This window comes from Mustela lutreola, chromosome 3 (genome assembly GCF_030435805.1).
Source record: "Mustela lutreola isolate mMusLut2 chromosome 3, mMusLut2.pri, whole genome shotgun sequence".
NCBI classification, from domain to species: Eukaryota; Metazoa; Chordata; class Mammalia; order Carnivora; family Mustelidae; genus Mustela; species Mustela lutreola.
The window spans coordinates 164335689-164360741 of record NC_081292.1 but is presented as its reverse complement, the minus strand read 5'-3'; the positions used below and the strand labels follow the sequence as shown (position 1 = coordinate 164360741).

Genomic DNA, 25053 nt, shown 5'->3' with positions numbered 1-25053 from the left:
TGGCCCCACTGCCCGCCCGCGTCTGCCTTCGCAATCCCCACGGGTCGCTGTCGGGGTGCCCGGAGCTAACGGGCAGGCCGCCAAGGAGCCGGGCGCGCGGGCCCAGCCCTGGGCTTTGGGCCTCGCCGTACGCCAAGATGGCGGACGTGCACTTCCTCCCACACTTCCGGCCCCGCCCGCGCCCGCTAGGCCCGGATTGGCCCCGGCAGCGGCCCGTCGCGTCGCGCTGCGGAACCGTCGGAGCGACGCCGCTGTTCAGTCGGCGGCCGGAGAGGGAAGATGGACGCAGGTGAGGGCCCGATCGGGCGCAGGGCTACCGGCGGGCGACGCCCTCCTGGCCCCTCTGCTGCCGGGGCCTTGCCCAGTGCGGCGTGGGTGCGGGCTGGGGCGCGGGGCGGAGCCGGCCCCGGCGCGGAGCGGGGCGGGGACGGCGTCCGTGGGAAGGCCGGCGCGGGTCTGACAGTGGGCTGTCTGCGTGTCTCGGCGCTTTTTCAGGGCCGCCCGCAGCGCCCGGGCGCCCGGCGACAAGCCCAAGGCTGGGGCGGACGAGCAGGGGCAGCGCGCTGTCCGAGACGGGCGGGGGGGTGCCGGGCGGAGCTAGCTCCAGAACCGGCGGCGGGAGAGTGCTGTGCCTGCCGCCAGCCCACGCCCCAAACGTTAAGGAATGGAAGCTCTTTAACTCTTTGGAAGTTACATCGGGAGCCTGATGGCGAGAAACGTGCTCCCAACACTCACAGAACACGCAGCTTTTTTTGAAATTTTTTACTTCAGTGACCAGTACATCATGCAAGCTTCTTTTTCGTGGTTGAAGAGAGAAACTGGATTCATGTCGTCATATCTTAACTTCTTGGGGTCCTGATGCGAAGTATGTGGCGGGTGGGAGGGCGTATGTGTGCGTGTGTGCCAGTGTACACGTGGGGATATGTGCATGTGTGGCTCTCTGGTCTGTCTCATTGTGCTTTTGTTCCAGCGGGGACATCCCTTACGTGTTGCCGGCAAACTGTTCTGGATCTTTGTTCAGTAGCCCTGAAAGTGTTGTGACACCGGCTCTCTCGTCCCCCACCAAGAGTGGGGACAGTTTTAGTCCTTTCATTCCTTGTAGGGAGTGATTTGCCTTCAAGCACCTTCCCGTCCCCCACCGCCACCTGATGTAATTCCACCTGTCATCCTGGATAGCTTTGTTTGCTTTGTCTTTCTTCTCATGGCAGGGGCAACTTAAATTTGCCAAAATCTCAGTGTGGAAACTGGAATGCAGACGTGTATGGCCAGTATTTCAGTGACTTGTGGCATCTGGCTGGAGCAAACAGTAATCTTGACTCCCAGAGAAGCATGTTAACCAGATTGTGTTTTGCGAAGTTCGTTTAAAAAAAAAGAAATCACAGAGTGTTTTGCTGTTTCCTGGGGAAATGGGATGGAGAAAGGAATAGAAATATTTATCTGTTTTCTTTGAAGTTATCACTGCTGGGATACTTCAGACTTCGTAGGAGAGACTTGGGTAAGATGGAAAACACAATTCTGTGTTGGTTATATTAGCTTAAAAAATGGAAATCATCATGTTGAAGTTGAAGTGTATTTCAGAGTAGGAAAAAAGTGTTTGCATTTGAAGGCCGCTGTTGCTGCTGATGAAACATATGATCCTTGGAGGCTGTGATGGAGAAGTTTTCCTGACAGGATGCTCTACATCTTTTTAGGGTTCATTAATGGTGCAGCCTCCTCTGATCCTGGACTCCTTACAGACTCTGCCTTCTTTGACCAAGTCTTGGGCAGCTCCTAGTTGTTTTTATAGTGATCCATTCAATAAACTACATTTGTTATTGAATGAGAGGTTTGTCTTGGGCATTGTTCTAGACCCTGGGGCTAGAGAAGGGAACAAAATAGACAAAAACCATGTGGTTCATGTGGGAGAGTGATGTGGGCCAAGCAAGAGGGAGTTTCAGTTATACCCGGAATAACCAGGAAAAAAATCTCACTGCAGGCAGAAGTAAGTTTTGACCAAGACCCAAAAGCAGTGCAGGAGGAAGGGCAAGTTGGCCCTTGTGGCCAGGATGCAGCAGTTCGGGGTGAGAGAAGTAGGAGCTGAAGGCAAAGAGACAGATTTGGCCCAGTCATAGGGCCTGGTTGGGTCATAGTGAGGACTGGGGTGTTAATTTATTCCCAATGAGTTGGTGAGTCTTTGGAAGGTTTTGAGTATAGCAGTAATGTGACTGGACCTATGTTTCACAGACTGGCTCTGGCTGCTCTGTCCAGAACATACTGCATGTCCTGCAGAGGGGCAAGGGCAGAAACAAGGAGCCCGGTTAGGAGGCTGTTGCAGTGAGGCAAGTGAGAGGCCATGGAAGCTTAGCTCAGGGTGGAGAGAGGAGGTTGACTTCTGGATGTATTTGAGGGTTGAGACGTCAGGATTGTGTATAGGCTGGAAGTGATGGGTTGAGGGGAGGCACGGAGAGGGAGGAGTTGAAGATGGTGCTGAGGTTTATGGCCTGAAGTGAGAACCTCTGGTGGAGAAGACTTTGGGGGTCTTGCTTGGTGGGGGAGCTGTTGGTTTTGTATGAGCGGACTGTTGCTAGACATCTTTGTTGTGATGTCCAGGGAATCTTAGGGCCCACAGGCTGGAGCTGAGGGCGTCGGCCTGGACTTGAAGTGGAAGTGTGTGGAAAGCTGCTTTGGATGAGTCCCTGAGGGTCTGAGAGGAGGAGAAAAGAGAAGGGGCCCAGGAGGGGCACCCAGGGCTGCTGGCTGGCATAGACAGGTCCAGAAGGTGCAGATGGACTGCAGGCTGGTTGTGTTCTCCACCAAGCCCCCAGCACTGTGTGTGAGAACACACTCTGGGCTCAAGAGGCTGGTGGGTGCCCTCAGTTGAAACATGACTGTGCTGTCCATCCCTGAGGACAGAGCCATATCTCAAGCTTGCATCTCCAGGGTTTCAGCTGTGTCTGGCATATGGTTGGTAATCGAGGAAGCAGAACTTGAATTAATGTCACCTACGTGTTCCTGCACTACAAGTACTTCAGTTTAGAAAGTCTGTTAGTGTATAAGGTGGCAGTGGTGTGAAGGGGCTGCTGAGCCCTGCAGGGCAACAGTGTGCTCAGTGTGGTGTTCTGTGCAGTATGCTTACAAGTGCAGTGTTTTCTAGGTCTCTGGTGTAGCTGACCTTCCGGGCGCTTTTCCTTTCTCTTCCTCACTTTTCATTCAGAACTGAACTGCCAACATCTTCATGAAAATTGTTTGGGATTTTAAAAAGGAACTACTTGAAAACCTGTTATTCTAAATTTAAACATTTTCCTTTTTTTTTTTTTTTTTTTAAAGATTTTATTTATTGGGACGCCTGGGTGGCTCTGTTGGTTGGACAACTGCCTTCGGCTCAGGTCATGATCCCAGAGTCCCGGGATCAAGTCCCGCATCCAGCTCCCGGCTCCATGGGAGTCTGCTTCTCCCTCTGACCTTCTCCTCGCTTGCTCTCTTTCACGGTCTCTCTCTCAAATAAATAAATAAAATCTTCAAAAAAATTAAAAAAAAATCTTATTTATTTAGTTGGTGGAGGAAGAAAGAGAGAGAACAAGCAGGGGGAGCAGCAGGGAGAGGGAGACGCAGACTCCCTGCTGAACAGGGAGCCCAGTGCGGGCTGTATCCCAGGACCCAGGATCATGACCTGAGCGGAAGGCAGATGCTTAACCGACTGAGCCCCCCAGCGTCCCTATACATAAACATTTTCTAAAGGAAAGGCGAACCCTTCTTTTGATTTTATTTACAAAGCATTATCTCTCAGAAGCTATAGGTGGTTGAGGGAATATCTTTGAAAAGTGATGCTTTTTTCTGCCAGATTAATAATATTAAAATATTTGTTTCTAATGGAATTGCCATACTATTAAAGGGCTTTCTGCTTCTCTTGTGGGTGTGGTCAGAGACCTCTTGGAGGAAAATGTGGAAAATCAGGTGTCTGGGACCCAGGTGACCAAATGAGGGAGAGTGCCTCTGAAACAGCATCAGTTCTTACGTTGGCCAAAATCTGCCAGTCTTGCTTGTCCTCTGTGTCCTCTTAGTGGAAGTTAAAACCATTACCTGGAGTCTGGAGACTGGCGTTATTTTTGAGATTTGATCTCATTTCACTCAGGAGTATGTGAACTGCACATATGATTTGATACCATGTGTGGTGATGATGAAATTATTCTGAGTCCTAATTAATTTGGGGTGACCCTGTCTGGGAAGGATGCAGAATTTGCTGGCCTCCAGCCCCTGTGAAGCTTGTCAGTCTGAGCAGAGAGTTGGAGGTGAGTCTGAGACTCCTCTGTATTGGGCAATCTGTGCAGATGTAACTGATTGTGAAATTTAGTTTTAAAATAGGAAAGTACTAGTTTTTCTATTCAGCTGTTTTCTGACCTGGTGTTCTGTAATGTTTTTTGTTCTACACAAGTATTAATATGTGTTTTGACTAAATTAACACCGACAATAAGAGGGGCGTTGTGTAGAGGGCAAGGGAGAGTTAGTTTCATTTTATAGATAACGAGGCTTGGAATACTAGGAAAAGGAGGATGAGGAAGTGCTGGAAACCATTGCTGGGTGCTGCACATGTGGCTGGAACCTGTCCCTGGCCTTGTGTTCCCGTCCCATGGGCAGAGCAGCAGCTGTGTCCCACCTTGTGGCAGGGGGACCAGGTCCATGCACCCTACAGCCAGGAAGTGGGCTCTTCTGTCTCCAAAACCAAATCTTCATAGCACTGAAAACTGAGTGTCAGGAGTGAATGGTATTTTTGAGAGCACCATTGGGGAGTGCGGCCCAGAAGGTCCTGGAGCTCGGTGGTCTGGTCTAATGCAGGGGGCCTGCGCTGAGTGAGCAGCCTCTGTCCGCAGGAGCCCTGAGGGCATTGGGGCGGTGGCATTCATTCCAGGTGTCCTGTCCCCTGCTGCAGGCTGGGCTGGGCAGAGCCACTGAAGGCCAGTCAAGACTTTCTGCTGGTTGTACGGGGATGAGAAGTCCTTCACTTGCTTTCTTGGTTGGAACTGCTGCGGGTCCTTGGGACTCTGTGTGCTCATTTACCAGGGCAGAAACCTCAGGACATTGAGCTAGCTGGTGAGGTGTCACTGATGGCTGGCTTCTGCTCCCGAAAGCCCAGGCTTGGGAGACAGGCTTGTTGGCTACATTCTGCTTTAGTGAGTTAGACTATGTATTTGGGTGAGTTTCCTGTGTGTCTCGCACTGGGTGCCACACCTGTTACAGAACGCGGAGACTGGTCTTCCTTGCATATTGTGGCACCACGAACTTACCTATTCCAGTGACTCCCAGGGAACCCCACCCCAAAACATGCTTACTGTTGCCCAGCGTGGGGCAAAGCTTTTCACGTTTCATCACACTGTCTCTGAGGGAAACACAGCTATTCTCATCTTACCAGTGAGAAAACTGAGGCACAGTAAGGTCTCCACTAAGTGAGGGTCAGACTTTGGGCTGCCCACAGTGGGGACTGTGTTCAGTGGGTGTGATGGACATACACTCCACGCACAGCGTCCCCGAGGACCAACAGGAACACAGTCCCTGTCTGAGGAAGTTGCCGGGCCATGGGGTAGCTGTGTCTGCAGCTAGTTCCAGAGACACACGGGATCTGCACCCAACAGAAGCAGGATTCAGGGGGAGCGGCTCGCACGAGCAGTCAGCTGGAGGGGCAGAGGTAGAAGGAGCAGTGATGTGAGGTGCTTGGGGGACATAGGGGCATGGGAGTCACCCACAGGTGACATATGTGTACCGTCACTTCGAGGTCCCTGCTACTCTAGTAAGAGCTGGGGTCACTTCCTGGTAGTTTGTTCCTTTGCTTGGAATGACAGTGTGTGTGTCTCCTTGCATGGTTTTGGCTGATGCGGTAAAGAATCTGAGGCCACACAACCCATAATTTGGTTAGCTGTTGTATAAAATTTGGTGATAAAGTGTTAACTTAATAGAACACCTCTTATTTTTTTCCCTCTGAAGTTGGCTTGGTTGCCTATAAAGTTTGCTAGTAAACCTAAGAAGTACGCCTGCTTTGCATTTTGTTACCTCTCTACTTCAAAGGCGTCCCAGCTTTGATATGGGGCTTTGACAAGTGCTGTGCCCCTATGGCACAGAGCACACACGAGATACTCACCCACAGCACTTGGTAGCCTTCCAGGATTGGTAGCAATCTCTGCATCGTTCGTTTACAGTGGTGGCCTTCGAAGGGTCCTGGGCATCAGTAGGGCAGGAGAGTCAAGGTCGTTTGCATCCTTTTTCCTTGAGAGTAAATGTTTTGGTTTGAATCTACATATCAATTAAAGCCCAGGGGTCCTATAAATAGAGAAGTAACAGAAACACCATGATGTGTGCAGCTACTTGAGATCATGGAACTTGAATTCACTCAAAGGTAGCATTGATAATTATGGGCAGAAACAAGTAATTTTAGGTAGAAGGAGGGGGAGAGAAACCTGGACTCTGATTGTCCCCAAGCATAGAGCAGTGTGCTTGGTGTTGAGGAAGCACAGGCAAGTTGGACACACTGAGCAGAGCCCCTGAGTGAAACTGGGTGGGTGACAGCTCCCAGCACCCACTGTCGTGCTCGGGCACCCTGGGCAGCACAGCTGGTTCTAGAAGCAACAGGACTGCCCTGACGCTGTCAGGTTTCAGGTGAAAAGAAGAAAAGGCATAGCTGGATCTGGGCTCCTGACAACCAGAGAATTGTTGAAGTAGCAAATGCAGGGTCTTTGATTTCTTTGGATGTCTTTGTTCATGGAGCATTGCTCACCCAACCCTGGGCCTGAGAATTAGCTGTGCGCCCAGTCTAGTCTTTCGGGTGCAATAAAAATTGTATGGCTTTGAACCTGCAGTTCTGTGTCCTCAGCATTAATGACCCAGGCTGACCTTGGCGCCCTTCTGTCTGCCAGCTTGGGTGTGCGCACCTCATGGGAAGGGTTTCATGGATACTCTGCAGCTGCACTAGGAGGGCATCCTGTTATTTTTTCCCCCCATTTTATGAATAAGGACGTTTCTACACTGAGGGGTCAAGGGGCCCAAAGAACCTAGAAGCTGGCATTGCTTGAGCCAGGGTTGGACCTCACTGCAGGCATTAGGACCAGCACTGTGCCCCAGCACCCCCAAGGGTTATGCACAGCACAGAAGGACACGCAGGGATGCTCACGCAGGGTATGTCAGGAGCACCCCGACAGGGCGCGGGAGTTACCGATGGCCTGGACATCTGTGCCATGGGGTGCTGTGGGACCATCAGATGTTTGCTGGAGCTCTGTGTCTATGTGGACTGACCATCATCGTTGAGAGAGTAGAGACAAGGAAATCACAGGTATGGTATGGTTTCCTTCACCAATCTATGCAGAGACTTCTGGAAGGAGATTCCTTGCTAGGTATGAAGCTGCAGATGATTTTTTTAATAATTTTTTTTTTTAGTCTTTGGGTTTTTGAAAATTAATACATCATTGTTACCAAAAGGTGGGGCTATTGTCAAAAAATAAATTCAGATGTGGGAGAAACTACTATAATTGATGTTCCAAAGTTCTCTGGGCAGTTTGCAGGTGAGGGCACTAGTGACTAGGTACCATTGAGGCTTGAGCGACAGCAGGTGAGAACTGTGTGTTTAGGGTTCTGTGAGGAGCAGTTGAAGAGTTGGGGGACCCAGGATACCCTGTGCCCCTTGCCTCGCAGGTGCTGGTCTGTGCTCTGCTGAGTCTGGAAACCGTGTAGAGAGGTTTTCCTCAGTCGGCTTCCAAGGACAGAGAGGGACACTGGGCCTCTCTGGCTTCTTAAATGAAACAGCACAGGATGAAATGGTGCACAGGTCCTGTGAGCACCTTCTTAGGAGGTGAGAGCTGGTGGCCATGCTCTTCTAGGAGCATCTTGAAGCAAAAACAGCTACAGGGAGTCTCAGGGACTTTGCAGAAGGGTGTGTCTGTTTCTGAGGGGTTGTGTCCCACCCAGGAATAGTACCTGTCCCTCCATGGCTGCTTGTCACCATCCCCAAGTTTGTGTTTCTTGCCCCGAAGTCCCTGCCTTCCCCTTGGTCTCTGGACACCTGCTCCAAGGGGACGCTGACTCCACCTTCTGTTCAGCTTGCACGCTGAGATGCAGTGATTACTTTTGTTCTGTAAGTTTAAGTTTAAAACTAGTACTGAAGTCAGGGGCTTCCTGCCCTGGGCCTGGCACCGTTGGCCTCGTCCTTGTGTCGGCTGGAAGGTGAGGCTTGGGGGCTGCTGCCCTGTTGCTTACAGTTGCTTTGTCTTTGGTGATTGTCACTGCCCTGCCGAGACACAGAGTTACATGGAGTCCTTTACGTGGAAATGCTGGAAATGATCTTTCATGTTGTTTTATGAAATGATAAAAATGGGATCAATGTGTGTTTGGTTTCAATAGCTACTCTGACCTACGACACTCTTCGATTTGCTGAGTTTGAAGATTTCCCGGAGACCTCAGAGCCTGTGTGGATACTGGGTAGAAAATACAGCATTTTCACAGGTATTAGCCATGTTGGAGCCCGTTGTGCTCTCATGTTGGGGGAATAAAATAATAGTTATCTGTTAACTTCCTGTATCATATGATCTACAAAGTTAAGGCTGTGTATGTTTTCTGCTTTTAAACAATCCCTAGAAAAGGATGAGATCTTGTCCGATGTGGCATCCAGACTTTGGTTTACATACAGGAAGAACTTCCCAGCCATTGGTAAGTATGCCATCGACTACCACGCGTGCTCATAGATACAGGGTTTAAAAGTAGGACGGGTCGGACGCATAATGTTGCAGGATGCCCGGTCCTTGCCACTTCATCTCTGATGTCACGGCGACCCTAGTGACTTAAGCCAGCTGAGGTCTTGCCCCTTATGTGGCAGAGTTAGGATCTAAACCCAGGAATCCCGATTCTCCCGAGGGCAGGGATTTTTCTGACTATTGGTCTTAGTTTCTTACTGGGACCTCAGAGTCAGGATAATGAGTCACAAGTAGCATTTCAAAGTGAGAGCAGAATGGAGTGTGGAGTCGTGGGTTTCCACAGTGAGGCAGCGTGTGGCTTCAGGAGGCTTCGGTGTGTACGTTGGAACAGTGTCCTGGGTCACAGTTGTCACAGTGTACTTCAGACTTTAGGCCCAGGGTATCTGGAGGCCACTGCTCCACGTCATCACCTTTTCTGCGGTGTCCCGCACTTAGTTGCAGAGAGACCTGAAGGGCCGCTTGGATGTGCCTTGTCTTCACATTGCACTGATGTAAGTCCCATTCAGAGTCCTGGCCCTGGAGATGGACGGGGAGGGGCCCTAGCTCTCAGCCTAGCTTTGTCAGTTGGAGAACCTGAGACCAGAGGGTCGGCACCAGGAGGCTGCAGCTTCCAGGTGGCCTGTCTCCATCAGGCTCTGCCCAGAGATGCGAGCCTGGGTTCTCTGGAAGGGAGGGGCATGTGGTACGGCTGCAGGGTCGTGGCGGGGAGTGCTGTGGGGTAGGGAGACTAGACCAGTGCCACCACAGGCCACCTAACAATGGCATTTGTCTGCTTTGCTCCGGGATGCCATTCATGCCACAGGTGCTATGCTCAGCCCTGGAGACAGGGAAGCACCTGGTCATGGAGTTGTGCTGGGCACTGGTGCAGGGACATCGCTGTCCTGCAGGTCACTGTCTGGATGCACAGAGCGGGGCCGGGCTTAGAGGAGCCTTGTAGTGTTTGGGAACGTCCTTGAGGAGCAAGGTGCCTGCCACTAAGGGCCCTCATAGTCTCTCCTTCCCAGCCATGGGGAGATGGCTGGCAGGTATTGCTGGTGGGAACAGGAGTTGTTGCATGCCCCCAACTCTGCCCCTGGGGGCGTTTGTAGGAGGGGCTACCTCTGGTGGCACTGCAGGGAAGTATGGGGTCTGCTGGGGCTGCCGCTCCGAGGTCTGGCCCTGGCCTCTCTGCTCCCGCGCCGCCTCGCACCTCTCACCTCACTGGGCCTTTGGACATTGGGATGTCTCCTGTCGCACTGGGGCCAGTCTCAGAGTACCCGCAGAACTCTAGTGCCCAGGATGGGTATCCTCTGGGCCCTGGCAGGGGGCATGATGTGGCTGGGCTCCAGGGCGCGTGTGCTTGAAGTGCTGAGGGCTATTACTGGCCTGCCCAGGCTTGTGTTGCTGCCCTCCTGCACACAGGCCAAGCTCCCAGCAGATGCAGCTTGGCTCTTCCGGTGCGTGGAGAAAGGTTGTCCTTATTGAACTTGGATTTTCTTCGATTACTTGTGAGACTTAGTGTGTTCCATATGTTTTCCAGACAATCTAATTCTCTGTGACAGACTAACTGTTCATGTATTTTGCCACTTTCAAGGGGTTGGCAGGACGTGTCATTGCCCAATAAATGTGCACTTGGCATGATCAGGTTCTAAATGGCCTGTCCTCTGAGACGGAGCTGATGCGGCATAGGGCTGATCCCAGCATACTAGGACCAAGGCCTCTTGCCAGTGGACTCCTGAGCTTTTGGGCCATCTGACGGCGAGGGCTCTGTCTTTATTCACCATGACAGGGGGCACTGGCCCCACCTCGGACACAGGCTGGGGCTGCATGCTGCGCTGCGGACAGATGATCTTTGCCCAGGCCCTGGTGTGCCGCCATTTAGGCCGAGGTGAGTCACAGCCTGTTGGAAGCCAACAGGATTGGGGGCCTAGGTTACCCACTGCATGCAGACTAGCGTTCAGGGTTTTCTTGAGCGGCAACCCACAGGTTTTCATTGATTTTTAAAAAGTGACATTAAAGAATATCGATGAACATTCATGTTTTAGAAATGATCTTCATATCACTGAAACTGTTTTCTGTGCTGTATGGGTTTATCTTGATGGGTTAGCATGTATGCGTTTGGAAATCCTAGAGAATTTAGCTTTTAACTTTAGAAAGGTTCATCTGTGGCTTGAGTGTTTTAGAAATGTAAAGGCTTCTTTCTCCTCTTTTGGTAAAATTGAATTTCTGCATCTCTCCACTAGATTGGAGGTGGACCCAGCGGAAGAGGCAGTCTGATAGCTACTTCAATGTCCTCAACGCGTTCATCGACAGGAAGGATAGTTACTACTCCATTCACCAGATAGGTGGGAGATTGCTAAGTGCGTCAGGCCCTGCTACTTAGAGCAGGCCAAGTCATTGGTTTTCCCTGAGCGCTTCTCTGGTTTCGGGTGTGTGAGGCGTGAAGTTGTAGGTCCCTCTGGCTGTGGCCACCGGGGGCTGTGGCATGGGCCAGGCCAGCTCAGACCTGGGGCCTTGCCGTGGCATGGTTGGGGGGGTGCATGGCCACAGTGGGGTGCAGGCTGCTCATTGCAGCAGCAGTGCGGGTGGGATAGCATCTCCAGGGGTCATCCCTCTCTGAGCCCATCACTAAGTGTAAATGCTCCTTTGTTTTGAGCATCATGTCCTCACTTACAGAAGGAAGTAAAGATAGAATTTTGATTCATTGAATTTCCTCTATCCTACTCCTTATTGAAGGGCTGGTATCTTGGCTTATAGTGAGGGATGACCCTTGAGGTGGCCTCTCTCCCTCTCGGAGAAAGTGTCCTGGAGTCTGTCAGGAGCACCTGCTGGAGGCGGGGAGGAGGCGTGCCAGTCCAGGCTTCCTGTGGAGTGTTCCTGCTGCTATGTGCTGCTGCCAAGATGGGCCTCTTTTAGGGGAGGGACGGGGGGAGGCACATGTCACTAATCTCATCTGTTTCCTACAGCACAAATGGGAGTTGGCGAGGGCAAGTCCATCGGCCAGTGGTACGGGCCCAACACTGTTGCCCAGGTGCTCAAGTATGTGCCAAGTCCTATCCCTCCCATTTCCTTGGGGTGGCGTGAGCATGACCTGTGGATTCAAACTCTCCTGAGTCTGAGGGGTCTTTTATACTTCCCCTCATGGCCCTCCTGAGAGTCCTTGGAGGTGGTCATGTCCCGTGATGTTTCCTCATAGAGGAGTGTCGTCATCCGGATAGTGCCTGCTGGATGGGGCCTCTGTGTCTGTTACATGGCTGGAGGTTGAAACTGGTCTGGAGTGACAGCAGTGCGGTGTGGGTGCCGTGGGCCTCGGCCTCTGTGCCGACCTTCTCCCCACAGTGGACCCTGTGGCTTTCCTTCCACATCCAGACTCAAACCTGTGTCCCCTGCTCCTTGTAACCCAGGCTCCCTGCTCCTGGTTTCTGAACCTACCCCTTCTCCCTTTCCCCACAACCCACAGTTGCAGTGAAGGGCTGCCCTGTCCACGTGGCCTCTCTTGGCAGGTTGCTGGGGACCTGCCAGAGTGCTACTTTCTTTTACAAATCCACCTTCCTCAAGTCTGCCCATGGTCTCTCTGTCCCCTCACCCTGCCCCCCCCCCCCATTTACTCAGCCCTTACCACATGCCCCTAAGAGCCCTGGGTCCAGCCCTGCACACCTTGGAAGCAGAGTCTTTCTGCACGGTCAGTCTCCCTGTGTGGTCAGTGTGTGGTCTGCGTGTGTAGTCCATATGTGTAGCCTGTGTGTGCCTGCATGAGTTGTCTGCATGGTCTGCGTGGACTGCGCACGTGGTCTGTGCATGTGGTGTGGCTGCATGGCCTGTGTGTGTGGTCTGTGTGCATGCCTATGGTCTGTGGGCTTTTGCTGTCCCCAGTTCTGCTCTGAAGCAGCTCCTTCGAGGTTGCTGTCCATCTAGTCCCTTCCCAATGCCAAGATTTGGTCCTCTGTTTACTCAGTTGTTCGGCAGGTGGCTCTTGGTGCAGATGTTCTCTCTAGGAAACCCTGGGTGGTACAGTCATGCTCTTTGGTCCCTGTTGATGGCGATGGCTCCATTGTCATCTCCCCTCCAAGAGCATTGCGGGGCTGAGTTGGCCTTAGGCCGCTTCTCTTTTCTGCCAGCAGCAGCATGAGCTGTGGTCTACAGGGTGCAGTTCTGAGAGTCAACCCCCCCCCCCCACCCAGTACTGATTTGTACCCAGACTCGGGTCCAGATACTTACTCAGCAGCACCCCTGAGATGTCCGAGGGGCATGTCAGCCTAACAGCCAGAACCAGAAGCTGACCCTTCTCCCCGTCCCCGCCTGTTCGTTCTACAGGGAATGTCAGTGTTGTCCTTCCAGGAACTCAGAAAAAAAAACTGGGGTCATGCTGGTTTTTTTTTTTCAACACACCTCATTCATTTGGGTCTGGACTCTAACCAGTGCTTGTTACCTCCCTGTCCTCACCACGGTCCAAAACCCATTTCTGCCTCCTTGTTGGTCTTCCTTTTCTCTTCGATGTCCTCGAGGCTCTTTTAAAATACAAATAGGTGTTAGGGCACCTGGGTGGTTCCATCAGCTAAGCATCTCTCCCTTTTTTTTTAAATAAAGAGGATTTATTTATTTATTTATTTATTTATTTGAGAGAGAGAGAGAGAGAGAGAGAGAGAAAGCAAGAGAACGAAAGAGAACATGAGCAAGGAGGAGGGGAGAGGCAGTGGGAGAGGGAGAAGCAGGCTCCCTGCTGAGCAAGAAGTCTGATGTGGTGCTTGATCCCAGGACCCTAGGATTGTGACCTGAAGCCGAAGGCAGCGGCTTAACCCACTGAGGCTCCCAGGTGCCCCAAGCATCCGGGTCTTGATTTTGGTGGGATCGAGCCCCTTGCTGCCAACATTGGGCCCTGTGGTTGGTGGGGAGTCTGCTTGAGATTCCCTGCCCCCCCCCCCGATGCTGTACTTGTGCACATACTCTGTCTCTAAATCAATGAGGGTTTTTTGAAGATTATTAGAGAGACTGAGTGTATACATGTGGGTGGGGAGCAGAGGGAGAGAGTGAAGCAGACTTCATACTGAGTACAGAGCTCACCATGGCGCTTGATCCGAGGAACTGAGATCATAACCTGAGCCAGAATCAGGCTCTTAACCCACTGAGCCACCCAGGTGCCCCTAAACCAATAAACCTTAAAAAAGTAAGATACAAATAAAATACCAATAGGTGTTGGGATGCTTGTGTGGCTCAGTCAGTTAAGCATCTGCCTTTGGCTCAGGTTGTGGTCCCGGGTCCTAGGATTGAGTTCCACATCAGGCTCCTTGCTGACCGGGGAGCCTGCTTCTCTGTCTGCCACTCCCCCACTTATACGTGCACTCCTGCTCTCTCCCTCTTTCTCTCTCACAAATACATATAATCTTTAAAAAAAAAAATACCAATAGGTGTCATCTTCATAAAATACATGGTGGCTGTCTGCCCCTTTTCTACTAGAATTGTCCTGGGGCTTCCCAGATGACTCCAGGGAAGGCTGCAGGTAGACGTGGCTCTGCCTCCCAATCCGGCTCTGTCTCCACTGCTTGCCCCTGTGCTCAGTCCCAGGCATACTGTACCTTGTGCTCCTTGCACACGCCTTGCCCAGGGCCTCTGTACCTGCTGCAGCCTTTCCCCAGCATCAAGGCCTTCTTGCACCTGCACTGGTTGTGCCCCAACTACTGCTCTGTTGTTGTCTGCTGTGCTCACCACCCACTGCCTGCCTCTTGTTTGGACTGTCCGTGTCTTGGGGGGCTGCTTTGTGTCTTGTGTGTCAGTGGGTTTCACCGCTGTACCTGGCCCTCAGCAGGCGTGAGAGTGAGTCAACTGGCAGAGTGTTGCACGTGTTCCCCTGGGCACCACTTTGACCTTCCCATGGGGAGGGGCTCTATGTGGCCCTGACGCCCTGTGCCCCTCACGGGTGTCCCCAGATGAACTAGGTTCTCCCATTAGACTTGTGGTTGTTGCTCACTTGTCTTGCAGAGGCTCAAGCTTTTGGATGCTCTCTGCTGCCAGTTACTGTTGTTAACCGCAGATCTCTCTGTGGGGCTTGAGCTGCTTGTCAGCCTGTCACTTTTGGGGTGAGGTGGAGCAGAGTGTGAAGGTGCAAGGGGCATGAGGATGCTGGGCCTGCTTGGGCTGGCAGAAGCCGTGGTATAGCTGAGACAGGGTTTGTGCTCCCTTCCCCAGGAAAGAACGCCCTGCAGCCAGGGCTCCTGTGCCAGGGACCCTGTCCCCATGCGGCAGCTGGACGTAATGGAAGCAGCACTGGGCCCAGGTGGGAAGAAGCAGGCCGCAGCCTTGGCTTTCTTCTCATCTGTAGCCCTGAAGGTCTCAGCTGTGATCTTTCTCATCTGCAAACCTGCGGGAGCATTTGCTGCCCTCTCCTTTACTTGGCCCCTGGAAGTGAGAGGTCTTTGAGTTGTGAAAGCTTACTGGTGTGTCCTCTCTTTTCTGTTAGGAAACTGGCTGTTTTCGACACCTGGAGCGCCTTGGCAGTCCACATAGCCATGGACAACACGGTGGTGATGGAGGACATCAGTAAGTGAACAAGAGCTCAGGGGCTGTAGCCAGTGGGACTCAGGGAGCGGCTCCCCAGCCCACGGAGGGGCCTTGAGTGGCATGCAGGTCGGTGCCCTGTTACATGGCCAGGGGATCCTTCATTCTCATCCATTGTACAATAGGCTTATGGGATGGGCCCGGACTCTCTGCAGAGCTGGGTTACATTGTACCCCAACTTGCCATATCCGCGTTGCCAGAACTTGTTCAGGTGTGCTGGGTCAGTCTTTCCCTGGCACCATGCACCGCAAGGAAAGGCAGGAACAGCTTTCAGCTGTACTGTCTCTAGCCAAGGTGTAACAGGAAGCATAGAGGAGCATAGCTCTCTTCCTCTTCCTGGAAGGATCCGTGGGAAACTTGAAAGATCCAGGCATGCTGAAGTTTTAGTCACCGATGCTGTGCCAAGAAGGAGTGAGGGACAGACTGCTTTCCAGAGCCTGCATTCCTGCGGGATCCAGGGTGAGGTGCGGGTTAGGGCCTGGAGGAGACTCAGCCATGTCCCCAGATGATGGCCCCTGGCTCTCAGCATCTTAGGTCATCTGTAACCATGCTATTGGAAATCAGTGCAGATCTGGTCTTGTCTGAGGAGGACTGGGTCTGTTCTGAGGAGGGCCCGGGCCTGCAGATGTAACAGTCTCATGGTTGGGGTGTGTGTGTGGCTGCACGGCCATGGTCAGGGCCCTGGAGTCCTCCCCTCCTGAGTCAGAAGCGATGAAGGCTCCTCAGGGGGATGACTTAGGAAGAACAGCGTCAGTATACAACCAGCAAGGACGCTGGGACAGAAACAGTGCCTGAGGGCCTGTGCATAGGTTAGTGAGGTTAGTGAGGTGACTAGTAGGTGGAGGGGATTCTGAATGGCTGTGCTAATTGCTTTTGGCTTTAGAAGCCTCAGGGGGCTGGGGAGGTGATACTTAAGGCCTCAGCCAAGGCAGGTGAGCAGCCACTTTTCTAGTCTCAGCTGCGTAGGGTCACAGGTGTGGGAGAGAAGGCTCCAGTTTACCAAAGCAAAAGTTGGAGAATCAGTACTGGCCAAGCCAGGGCTGTCCCCGTGTCCGGAGCTGCTCCCTGGTAAAAGTGCGGGCTTTCCGCCTTCTCTGTTTCAGGGGAAGGGTGCTGGGTGGGGAGAGCCTTGCTGATTGAGATGTGCCCACCCTCCTTGGGGGGCTAGCTAGGATCCCCAGAGCAGCCTCTGCCGGTGCTTTCCCTGGATGGCTTTCGAGCTTCATGAGCGCGGCAGACACTGGGAAGGCCTTGAACATGGGGAGGAGTTAGAGATGGAAGAAGACCCCGAGATAACACTCAGAGAGGTACAGCACAGGAAGCGTGCAGGTAGTGCAGACCCTAGGCAGAGGAGACTGTGGTTGGAACTTCCAGGAGGCGAGGACAGCTGACCGAGGAGGGACAGAAGGTCAGCCTCCCTGTGCTGGAGCTGGCGTTTTCAAACCTGAATGCCTCCTGGTTTTCTAAATGGAGGTTCCTCAGATATGCACTTCCAGAGTCAGAGACAGACACGGGGAAGCATCCAGATGAAGTAGTGGTAGGAAACTGCTTCTGAAGAGAGGTGGGCCTGGGGCGGCATGCTGGGCAGTTATATGGTATGTGGCCATTGTCACGGACTGGCTTGGAGAGAGCTTGTGCATGGTGGGAATGTGAAGGGAACATGACCAAGGGACCCGTGGGTTCCTGGACGCTTGCCATGTCACTGGCCACATGCAGCCTCGGTGAGTCCCCTAAGTGCAGCCGTGGGCCCTGTATCCATCATTTCTTGAGCCGATCAATGTGAGGGTCTTTGCTGGTGAGGAAGGTGTAGTCGGCAGGGAGTCCCTCCACCCCCATTCTCTATTTTCCAGCTGTGCATTCTGAGGAATTCCAGTCCCGCACTCATGCAGCCATCCGCCTCCCTCCTGTGTCCCCAGTGGTTGGTGGTCAGCACACCTGCCTTCCTGCTGCTTGGCTGGCCTGGCCCTCCCTTGTTCACTCCAGCCTGTGCTCAAGGAGCTAGGGTTGTATGTGCTTGCCACACCTGTGCAGACTCCTCTGATCTGGAAAGTTCTCCATCTTGGTTTATTTTCCTGCTTTTTCATAGCACTGACATTTTCAAGAGGTCAGGCCCATTTGGTACAGTGACCCACACTCTGTATTTGGTTCGTCAGGGTAGATTGGGGAGACCTCTTGGCCGAGAGCACTGCCTGGCGGCTGTCCTCAACACCATGGTAGGAGGCTGGTCAGTGGCGTTTCCATGGGTCACCAGGCTCGAGTCATAGCTCAGGCTGTGTCTCTGCCTCCCTGTGATTGATGGGGATTAATGGGGATCCGGGAGCAATACTGAAAGTACATCGAGGATTTTTGCCTGGAATGGTGGTTTCTGTAACCATCCCTCCTGCTGGGTTTACTGGCTAGCAAGGTGGCTGGCCCACCTTGTCCTTTCTCTTCCCCAGCCTGGGGTCAGTGGTTTCTCTGAAGAGCCCTGGTTCCGTTTAGCAGGGAAAGGTATTCAGAAACCATGGCCTGGGTGCCTGCTGGGCTGGGGCCCCTGGAATGTCCCTGTCCTCACCGCCAGCCTCAGGGTAGCACACTGATGGAAGAGTAGCAGTGCGCTTAGAAGATACGAGTTGTCTCCACACTGACAAGGGAGGAGTAAGGTTGTTCCTTGATGGCGTCCCAGCTGTGGGGCCAGTGTGCATGCTGCTGTCATGGCCATGGCGCTGGCCTCAATGCTGCCCGAGATGCGTGGCGGTGTGTGTTTGCTTTCATTTGAGACTGTTTCACGACGACAATTTTAAATTGAACATGCGTAGAAAATGTTTCTTTCTTTTTTTTCTTCTGTGGGTGTTAGGATTCATCTTAGACTTGTTTTCCAGATTCAGGTTGTGTGAAGCACTTGACTTCGTTACACTTGTTTCCCTTGACTGAGTAATGACACGCTTATTCCTTTTGGGTGAGCTTCTGTCGGCTTCTGTTCAGCGCTTGAAAGCACATCTCTGTTTTCCAGGAAGGTTGTGCAGGGGCAGCCTTCCTTGTGCGGGGGCCACCGCACTTCCCACGGATACCAGCCGGCACTGTAACGGCTTCCCGGCGGGAGCGGAGGTCACCAACAGGCCGGCACCATGGAGACCCCTGGTGCTTCTCATCCCTCTGCGCTTGGGGCTCACTGACATCAACGAGGCCTATGTGGAGACGCTGAAGGTGGGCCTTCTCGCTGACCAGCAGAGGGACCGAAATACTGCTTCTTGTTAAAACCCTGCTGTTGTCGCCATATTGGCCCATTCTACCCTCTGACCTCTCCGCCCCCCCAACCTACTGCCCTGTGGACTCCTGGAGTGGAGTGGTCTTGACCACCTCTCCTGCTGGCCCCCACACTCACTCTGCAGTTTCTGCTCCCCTGCCCCCAGGCCCCAGCAGCACTGGTCTCAGTGTGGTGCCCCCCCGCCCCGCACACCTCTCTGCCCTGTGCATGGGTGCTTTTCGCCCCTGTCTGTACCTCCTCCCATAGCCCCTCACTGTGCCTTCCACAGCCCCACCGCCTGCGTGGGGCTTTCCTGGACACAGCTGCGTGGTACCTGCTGATGAAGCTCTTGGGGACCACGTCTTCTCACTCTCCATCCCCTGCCACCCCGCCAGGCCCTGGCCGGGGAGGAGGCTGGCTTCGTGTGGCACATGGGCTTGTGGTCACCAGACAGTGTGCTCAGCTGCCCGCCTCCCTTCTGCCCTGCAGCGCTGCTTCATGATGCCTCAGTCCCTGGGAGTGATCGGAGGGAAGCCCAACAGCGCTCACTACTTCATAGGCTATGTGGGTGAGTGCTGGTCCTGCTGGCAACTGAAACATCGTGAGGGTATTGGCTTGACCCTGGGTGTCCGGTGTAGAAGCAGCATGCTTCTGTGAGAGGTCTACATCCCTGCCCAGCCGGTGCTGGCCTCCTGAGGACGCTCCTTCCCTGCAGTGGTCTGGCTCCCACCCCATCTCATGCCTGCTGTCTCCCAACGTGGCGTGTGAGCAGGTGGATTTCCACGTGGCCCGTCGGAGTGGGACCCCAGTCTGTTCCCTTCCCGTTGACTTGCTCATCTTTCCCAGGTGAGGAGCTCATCTACTTGGACCCGCACACGACGCAGCCTGCGGTGGAGCTGACTGACAGCTGCTTCATCCCAGACGAGAGCTTCCACTGCCGCCACCCGCCCAGCAGGATGGGCATCAGCGAGCTCGACCCATCCATTGCTGTGGTGCGTCCCCCGCTGTGTGCTGCCTGCTCCCCTGGCCATGGGAGCTCGTGGGCAGGTGGGAAGGAAGGGTCTCCGATTTTATGATTTTGTTTTCAGCGCACTGGAGGAAGTATCATATTGATGTGGTTTCACATGCACAGGGCACAGAAGGTTTTAATAATGTCTGTTAGCTTCCTGTGCGCGCCTGGGGCCTTCAGCCTTTGTGGTCCCCCATGGCTCCCTGGCCCTCACAGCTAGTGGCCTCCCCAACACAGGGGCAGTTTGCTCCACTCCCTGTTCCGCATCACCTTTTTGGGGTTTGGAGTTTGACTTTGGAGTTTTTGACTTAATGTATCTGGCAGATGATTTCTAAGAATGAGCTTCTTTGCTCTGATTACAAGGTAGAATTTTGGGCTGTGATTTGTGTAAACCTATGTATTCTTAAAATGCATTTGATGGGGATGGGGGTCAGAAACACCTGGAAGGAATGGTGTCCCTCAGGGAGTGATTAACTAATAAGTCCCCGACAAGGTAGATCCTGGTCCCGATGGAGCTCTCTGGACCTGTGATCTGTGCGTCTTGTGTCTCGTCCTGAGGTGGGTGGTGGGTGGAGCCGTGCCTTGGAGGGTTGAATTCCTGGGGCTGTAAGCGCTGCTCCGTAGTGGACTGAGGCTGGTGCTCACGGAGACAGTGCAGGCTAGAGTGGCAGTGCTTTGGGCTGTGGGCATGCGGACACCAGGCAGGAGGTGTTACCCTATCCTTGCCTGACAGGAGGAGGGCTGCATGTGGGCTCCTCAGGAGATCCTGGCTTCTCGTCTCCCAGCAGCATGTCACGCATGTGCTGTCACCCGAGCCAGGGCGGCACGGATGGTCTCTGGAGGGAGAGGGCACCCATTTCCGGGATCGCACCTAGAGTTCTGGTGGCGCCTGGAGTGTTTAGTAACATGTCCCTGGCATAGGTGCTGCGTGTGTGATGGTTCTAGCCGCGCGCCATCGCCACTGACTCTGCGTGGGACCCAGGGCTCCCCTCGTCTAGGTGCTGCTGGTGGGAGGCCCACTTTTTGAGTTGTGCTGTGCCCTGTGGATTTTGGTGGCATGTGAATGGCCAGGCCATGAAACTGCACATGGCCTCCGTGGCCTGGTTGATCAGGGCGGAGTGTCGAGCTGCGGACCAAGCCCTCAGAGGAGGGCAGAGACCTAGATCCTCCTGCACTCAAGTGTGGCCAGCTCGTGTGCCTCACCGCGTGCTGCTCACGGCTGCTTCTGTTCCAGGGCTTCTTCTGTAAGACTGAGGACGACTTTGATGACTGGTGCCAACGAGTCAGACAGGTGGGTGGCAGGTCCCCTCATGTGGGTGGTGGTTACAGGAGGCTGTCTTAGCGTCTCTGGTTTGGGGTCCCGCCTCCCTTGGCACCTGGCCCTCAGCTCACAGTGTGGCTTGTGGCTTCGGCCTCGTGTGCAGAGAACATGGCCACAGAGCTTGCTGTGAGCCTTTGCAGGGCGTTTCAGATTTGCCCGTGTTGTGGCTGCGAGCGGAGGTGGCATGTGGAGTTTGGCGCCCTCTGTGTGAGCGATTGGAGACCTGATGATGCGCAGACCAGCAGAGGCCACCTCCCCGTCCTTGCTCACGGCTCCCTCTGCCAGCAGTGTGATCTCTCTGGATGGGGGGCGCTTCGCCACACCCCCCATGGCTGTGTCTAACGGCCTTGTCTGCTGACAGCTGTCATTGCTTGGAGGTGCCCTGCCCATGTTCGAGCTGGTGGAGCAGCAGCCTTCTCACCTGGCCTGCCCTGACGTCCTGAACCTGTCCTTAGGTGAGTGTGAAGGCCACAGGGCCACATCTCAGGTGGGGGGACACAGCTGTTCTGGGAGTGGTATGGCTTGTGCAGTGTTCTGTCCTCTTTGCTTCGCCCAGGTCCTGTTCCAGTTGCTTTTGACTTTTAAGATTTGTATGAGTCCAGGATGTAAGCCTTTGGTGGTGTATATGTGGGACAGGGTGATGCTGGATAGCCGGGGCCCCAAGTGGCAGCAGGGCACTCTGCTGCCCTGTCCTTCATCACATGTGCGATAAGCCGGCCCCCGGGGCGTGGAGCTGGGTGTGCTCCTCATGTGGCCCCTTGGGTCCCTGTGAGCCGGAACATGCCAGGCTCTCCGCGACGGTCCAGTGTCTCTACGAGGTCCAGGATGGGTGCCAGCCCTGGAATGGCAGGCCACAGGTGGACTCCGTGTCCTGCTGCTCAGTAGCTCTAGGCCCAGGGCCTCCTCCCTCACTCAGGCCCTCAGTTTCCCTAAAGTGAAGCGACTTGTGGCACACACAGAACCGGGACTCAGCAGGCAAGCCATGCACACATCCCGTTCAGGCAGCCATCTGTCTCTGTGATGGTGACGGGGCCTCCTCCTCCGAGGAGATCATGGAGGGTGGTGATGGAGCTCGCTGTCTGGCAGGAACCTACAGGGAGTCAGGGGGTCTCATTGGATACTCAGGACAGATGTCCCATCAGTCCCCAGATGGTACACGGGGTGCTACTCCTCTTGGGACAGGAAGCCCTGCTCTCCCAGCCACTGCCCCTTCCCTCTGTGCTCTGCCGAGAAGCGTGTTCTGTTTCAGAAGTGCCTGTGGGATTCTCTTTCCTGCCCTCCCCTCGCCAGCTGAAGCTCCTGGCCTACGGAGCCCCACGACCCAGGAGGGCCAGTGCCTCAGCAGGGTGGTCCTGATGTCCTCTTTTCTCCTGTTGCATCAAGGGCGAGCAGGCCACATGCAGGGTGTGGGTAGTGTGTCTCCTCGTCCCCGCCAACCAGAGACCCCATGCCAGGCGTTTAATGAGGTATTGTCTTGTTTCTTCTAGATTCTTCTGATGTAGAGCGACTGGAAAGATTCTTTGATTCAGAAGATGAAGACTTTGAAATCTTGTCTCTTTGAAAATCCTGGAGTTGGGGGACAGTCTCCACTGGCCCTTCCTGGGGGCCCCTTCCAGAGCCCGGCCCTGCCTCGGGGCGCTTGGCGCCGCCGTGTTTCATCCATCCAGCCTGCCCGTCCGCTGAATGCCCGCGCCCCATGCTGCCTCCGCCCGCGGATGGAGGACTGCCTTGTCCTGGGGGCCTTCCCGCGAGCCTGGGGACTGTGCAGGCCCGGAGGGCTCGCCAGGCTCCCTGGCACAGATGAGGCGCCGCCCGTGGGAAGGTCCGTGCAGCCGGGCAGGCGCTCCAGAGAGCTGAGCCGTTCGCACCTGAGAGCTCTCCCTGCGACACGGCCCACCCTGTGTTCGCCTGCTGCCTCTGCCCTGCTTCCTCCTGGGCACTCGGTTCTGGGTTTGCTTTGGAATTAAAGTCCTGTTTGAAGTTCCAAGGACATGAATTTCTGTGGGGCACGTCCCAAGTCAGGCTCTGGAGAGCTGCAGGGCGGGCATGCACGAATGGTGCCTGCGGACTTGGTCCGGCCCTGCCCTCCAAGGCCCCTGCCCTCCGCACCGCCTGCCTGGCGTGCTTCTCAAGGGCTACCTCAGTGGGAGATCGGGCTGAAGTAGTGCAGCAGGGTTTCTCCTTCCTCTGGGGAGCAAACTAGTAAAGTGGTGGCACATGGTGGAAACCCAAAGATGTCCCCATGCTTGGGACTCACTAGGACGGGGATGTGCCTGCTTTCCTGGAGCTGCAGGTAAAGTCCAAGTAGGCTGCATCTTTCTCATGTCGCCTTTGCGGGTCCGGGCATCCCAGACGCCCCGCGTGCTGCTGCTTGCTTGTTGCGCCAGCTTCCTCTGGGTCGGGGTTGGGTGTGGGGAGGAGCTGCTCTGGGGCCCTGGCGGGGGTGGGGTGTGCAGCCTGCTGCCATCCAGGGCCTTCCTCCTACTCACCAAGGCTTTGGGTGGTTTAGGGCCAGAAGGTAAAGCTCATAGCTTTACGATGTGAGCCTGGCGCCCCATCCCTCTTGTGTACCAGAGACATTTCCAGATCCTTCTCAGCACTAACCTCAGCACCTGCAGCCTTTAGTCCAAGTCCTCTGGGCCCAGGCTATACCACTTCCATTTGGGTTTGCCGTCCATCTTGGAAGCCTGGCTTCTGTCCCACCAGAAGTGTAAATGGGCTGTGGGGGGCTCGGCAGAGGCGATGGGCTGTCCCAGAGCGCCTCCACACACAGCCTCCTCCAAGCCCTGCCTTGGGAGGGCAGGGCCTGAACTCATGGCTGCCCTGAGCCTGCTCGTCCTGCCGGCCCTCGTGCTGCCCACATAAGCGACTTTCTCTGTTTTGTTTTTCCTGTTTCTTGCGCCCCGCCAGTGAGGTAGAGTCGGGGGAGCAGGGAAGGTTGGCTTGTTTCCACTCCTCCAGCACTGCATTTCTCTGACGAACACGTGCTGCTGCGGGCTGGGTACCAGGGGATGTCGCGGCCGCCGCTGCTGCTGGTACGAACCAGGGACGCAGGTGATGGCCTGACCCACGGAGAGCTTTGTTTCGTGTTTTGAAAAAGGCTTACTGAAGAGAATGTTGTTCATTCTTAGTAGTGTAGTTGCAGTTCTTAATGGCAAATAATAAATAACAGTTTCAGTAGAAAACACTTCGTTGTCTGTGTCTTGATTTTTTTCTCAAGTTCTATGTGGATGTGGTTAAAGCAGGAAAGTGGCCTAGGCTCCTGATGCCACCGGAGGGCTCCAGGGAGGGATCTGGTGGGGCTATGGCCTGCTCATGGCCCCAGACCCATCCCACCTCCCATCCAGCCTGTGAGCGGTGATGCTGTAACTCGGCCTCGCGGTCCCCAAAATGAACACAAGGGAACTTGCTTTTAGAACACACAGGATCTCCTTTAACAAGAGGCTTTGTAGAAAGTGTCCCCAGTGCAGCTAGCTTTATTTTGGTTTGTAAAAGCAGCATCCCTCCAGGTGGGCTGAGTGCTGGCTGTGAGTCACAAAGGACATGGGCAAGGCCCATGGTGGGACGATCTAGAGGGGGCTGTGAGGGGCCTAAGGCAGACACTGGTGGGAAGCACTGGTTGCTTCCCAGGTGAAGAGGTCCACCTGCGTCGTGGTCTCTGGGAAACACCCATAGGAGCTTCTCGTGCTGGACCATCCTCCCTATGCAGCTGCTTTGAGCTACAACTTTCCTGTCAGGATCCCAGAGGCCAGTGGTCTTAAGATCTCTGCAGGGCTGATTTATGCTGGAGGCTCTAGGGCAAAAAGTTTGCCCTCCTTTCCCCCCTCCTGGAAGCTGCCCAGGTTCCACCTTAAGCGTCCCAAAGGTGTGCCCTCTGACCTGTCCTGTGGCTGCCAATGTCCCCTGACTGGGACTCCTGCCTCCCTGCAGGAGACCCCTGTGACTGTCTCTTGGGCCTTCCCAGACAAGGTAGGAGGGTCTCTCCACCTCCCTGTGCGGCTGCTGTTCCCAGGCTCCAGTAGGACCACATGTCCATCTTTGGGGGCCATTACTTGACCCACTCCAGTGCAAAAGCCATCGGAGCTGGGGGCTCTGGACCATGTCACATACCATATGCCTGCCCCACCCACCCCCTGCCCCTGTTGTGGCCAGATACTTCAAGACACATGCTGCATTCCCTGAAGAAAGCTTAAGTCTGTTGGACTGTTTTTGCCTCCAGCCTGGTTGTACCACCCACCACCTACGGGACCCCCTCTGC

The 25053-nt window shown here is 54.3% G+C and overlaps 1 protein-coding gene across 1 annotated transcript; it reads left to right on the top strand.

Annotated features, from left to right (window-relative positions):
- The first annotated feature begins 122 nt into the window (after positions 1–122).
- Positions 123–23982, top strand: ATG4B (autophagy related 4B cysteine peptidase). Its single transcript, XM_059167401.1, is given in 14 exon segments — positions 123–253; positions 255–289; positions 8359–8460; positions 8593–8664; positions 10477–10575; positions 10931–11032; positions 11654–11726; positions 15142–15221; positions 18232–18425; positions 18955–19033; positions 19312–19457; positions 20709–20765; positions 21157–21250; positions 22283–23982. Coding segments are annotated over 14 exon segments (1323 nt in total). The 5' UTR covers positions 123–137; the 3' UTR covers positions 22357–23982.
- Positions 23983–25053: the final 1071 nt, after the last annotated feature.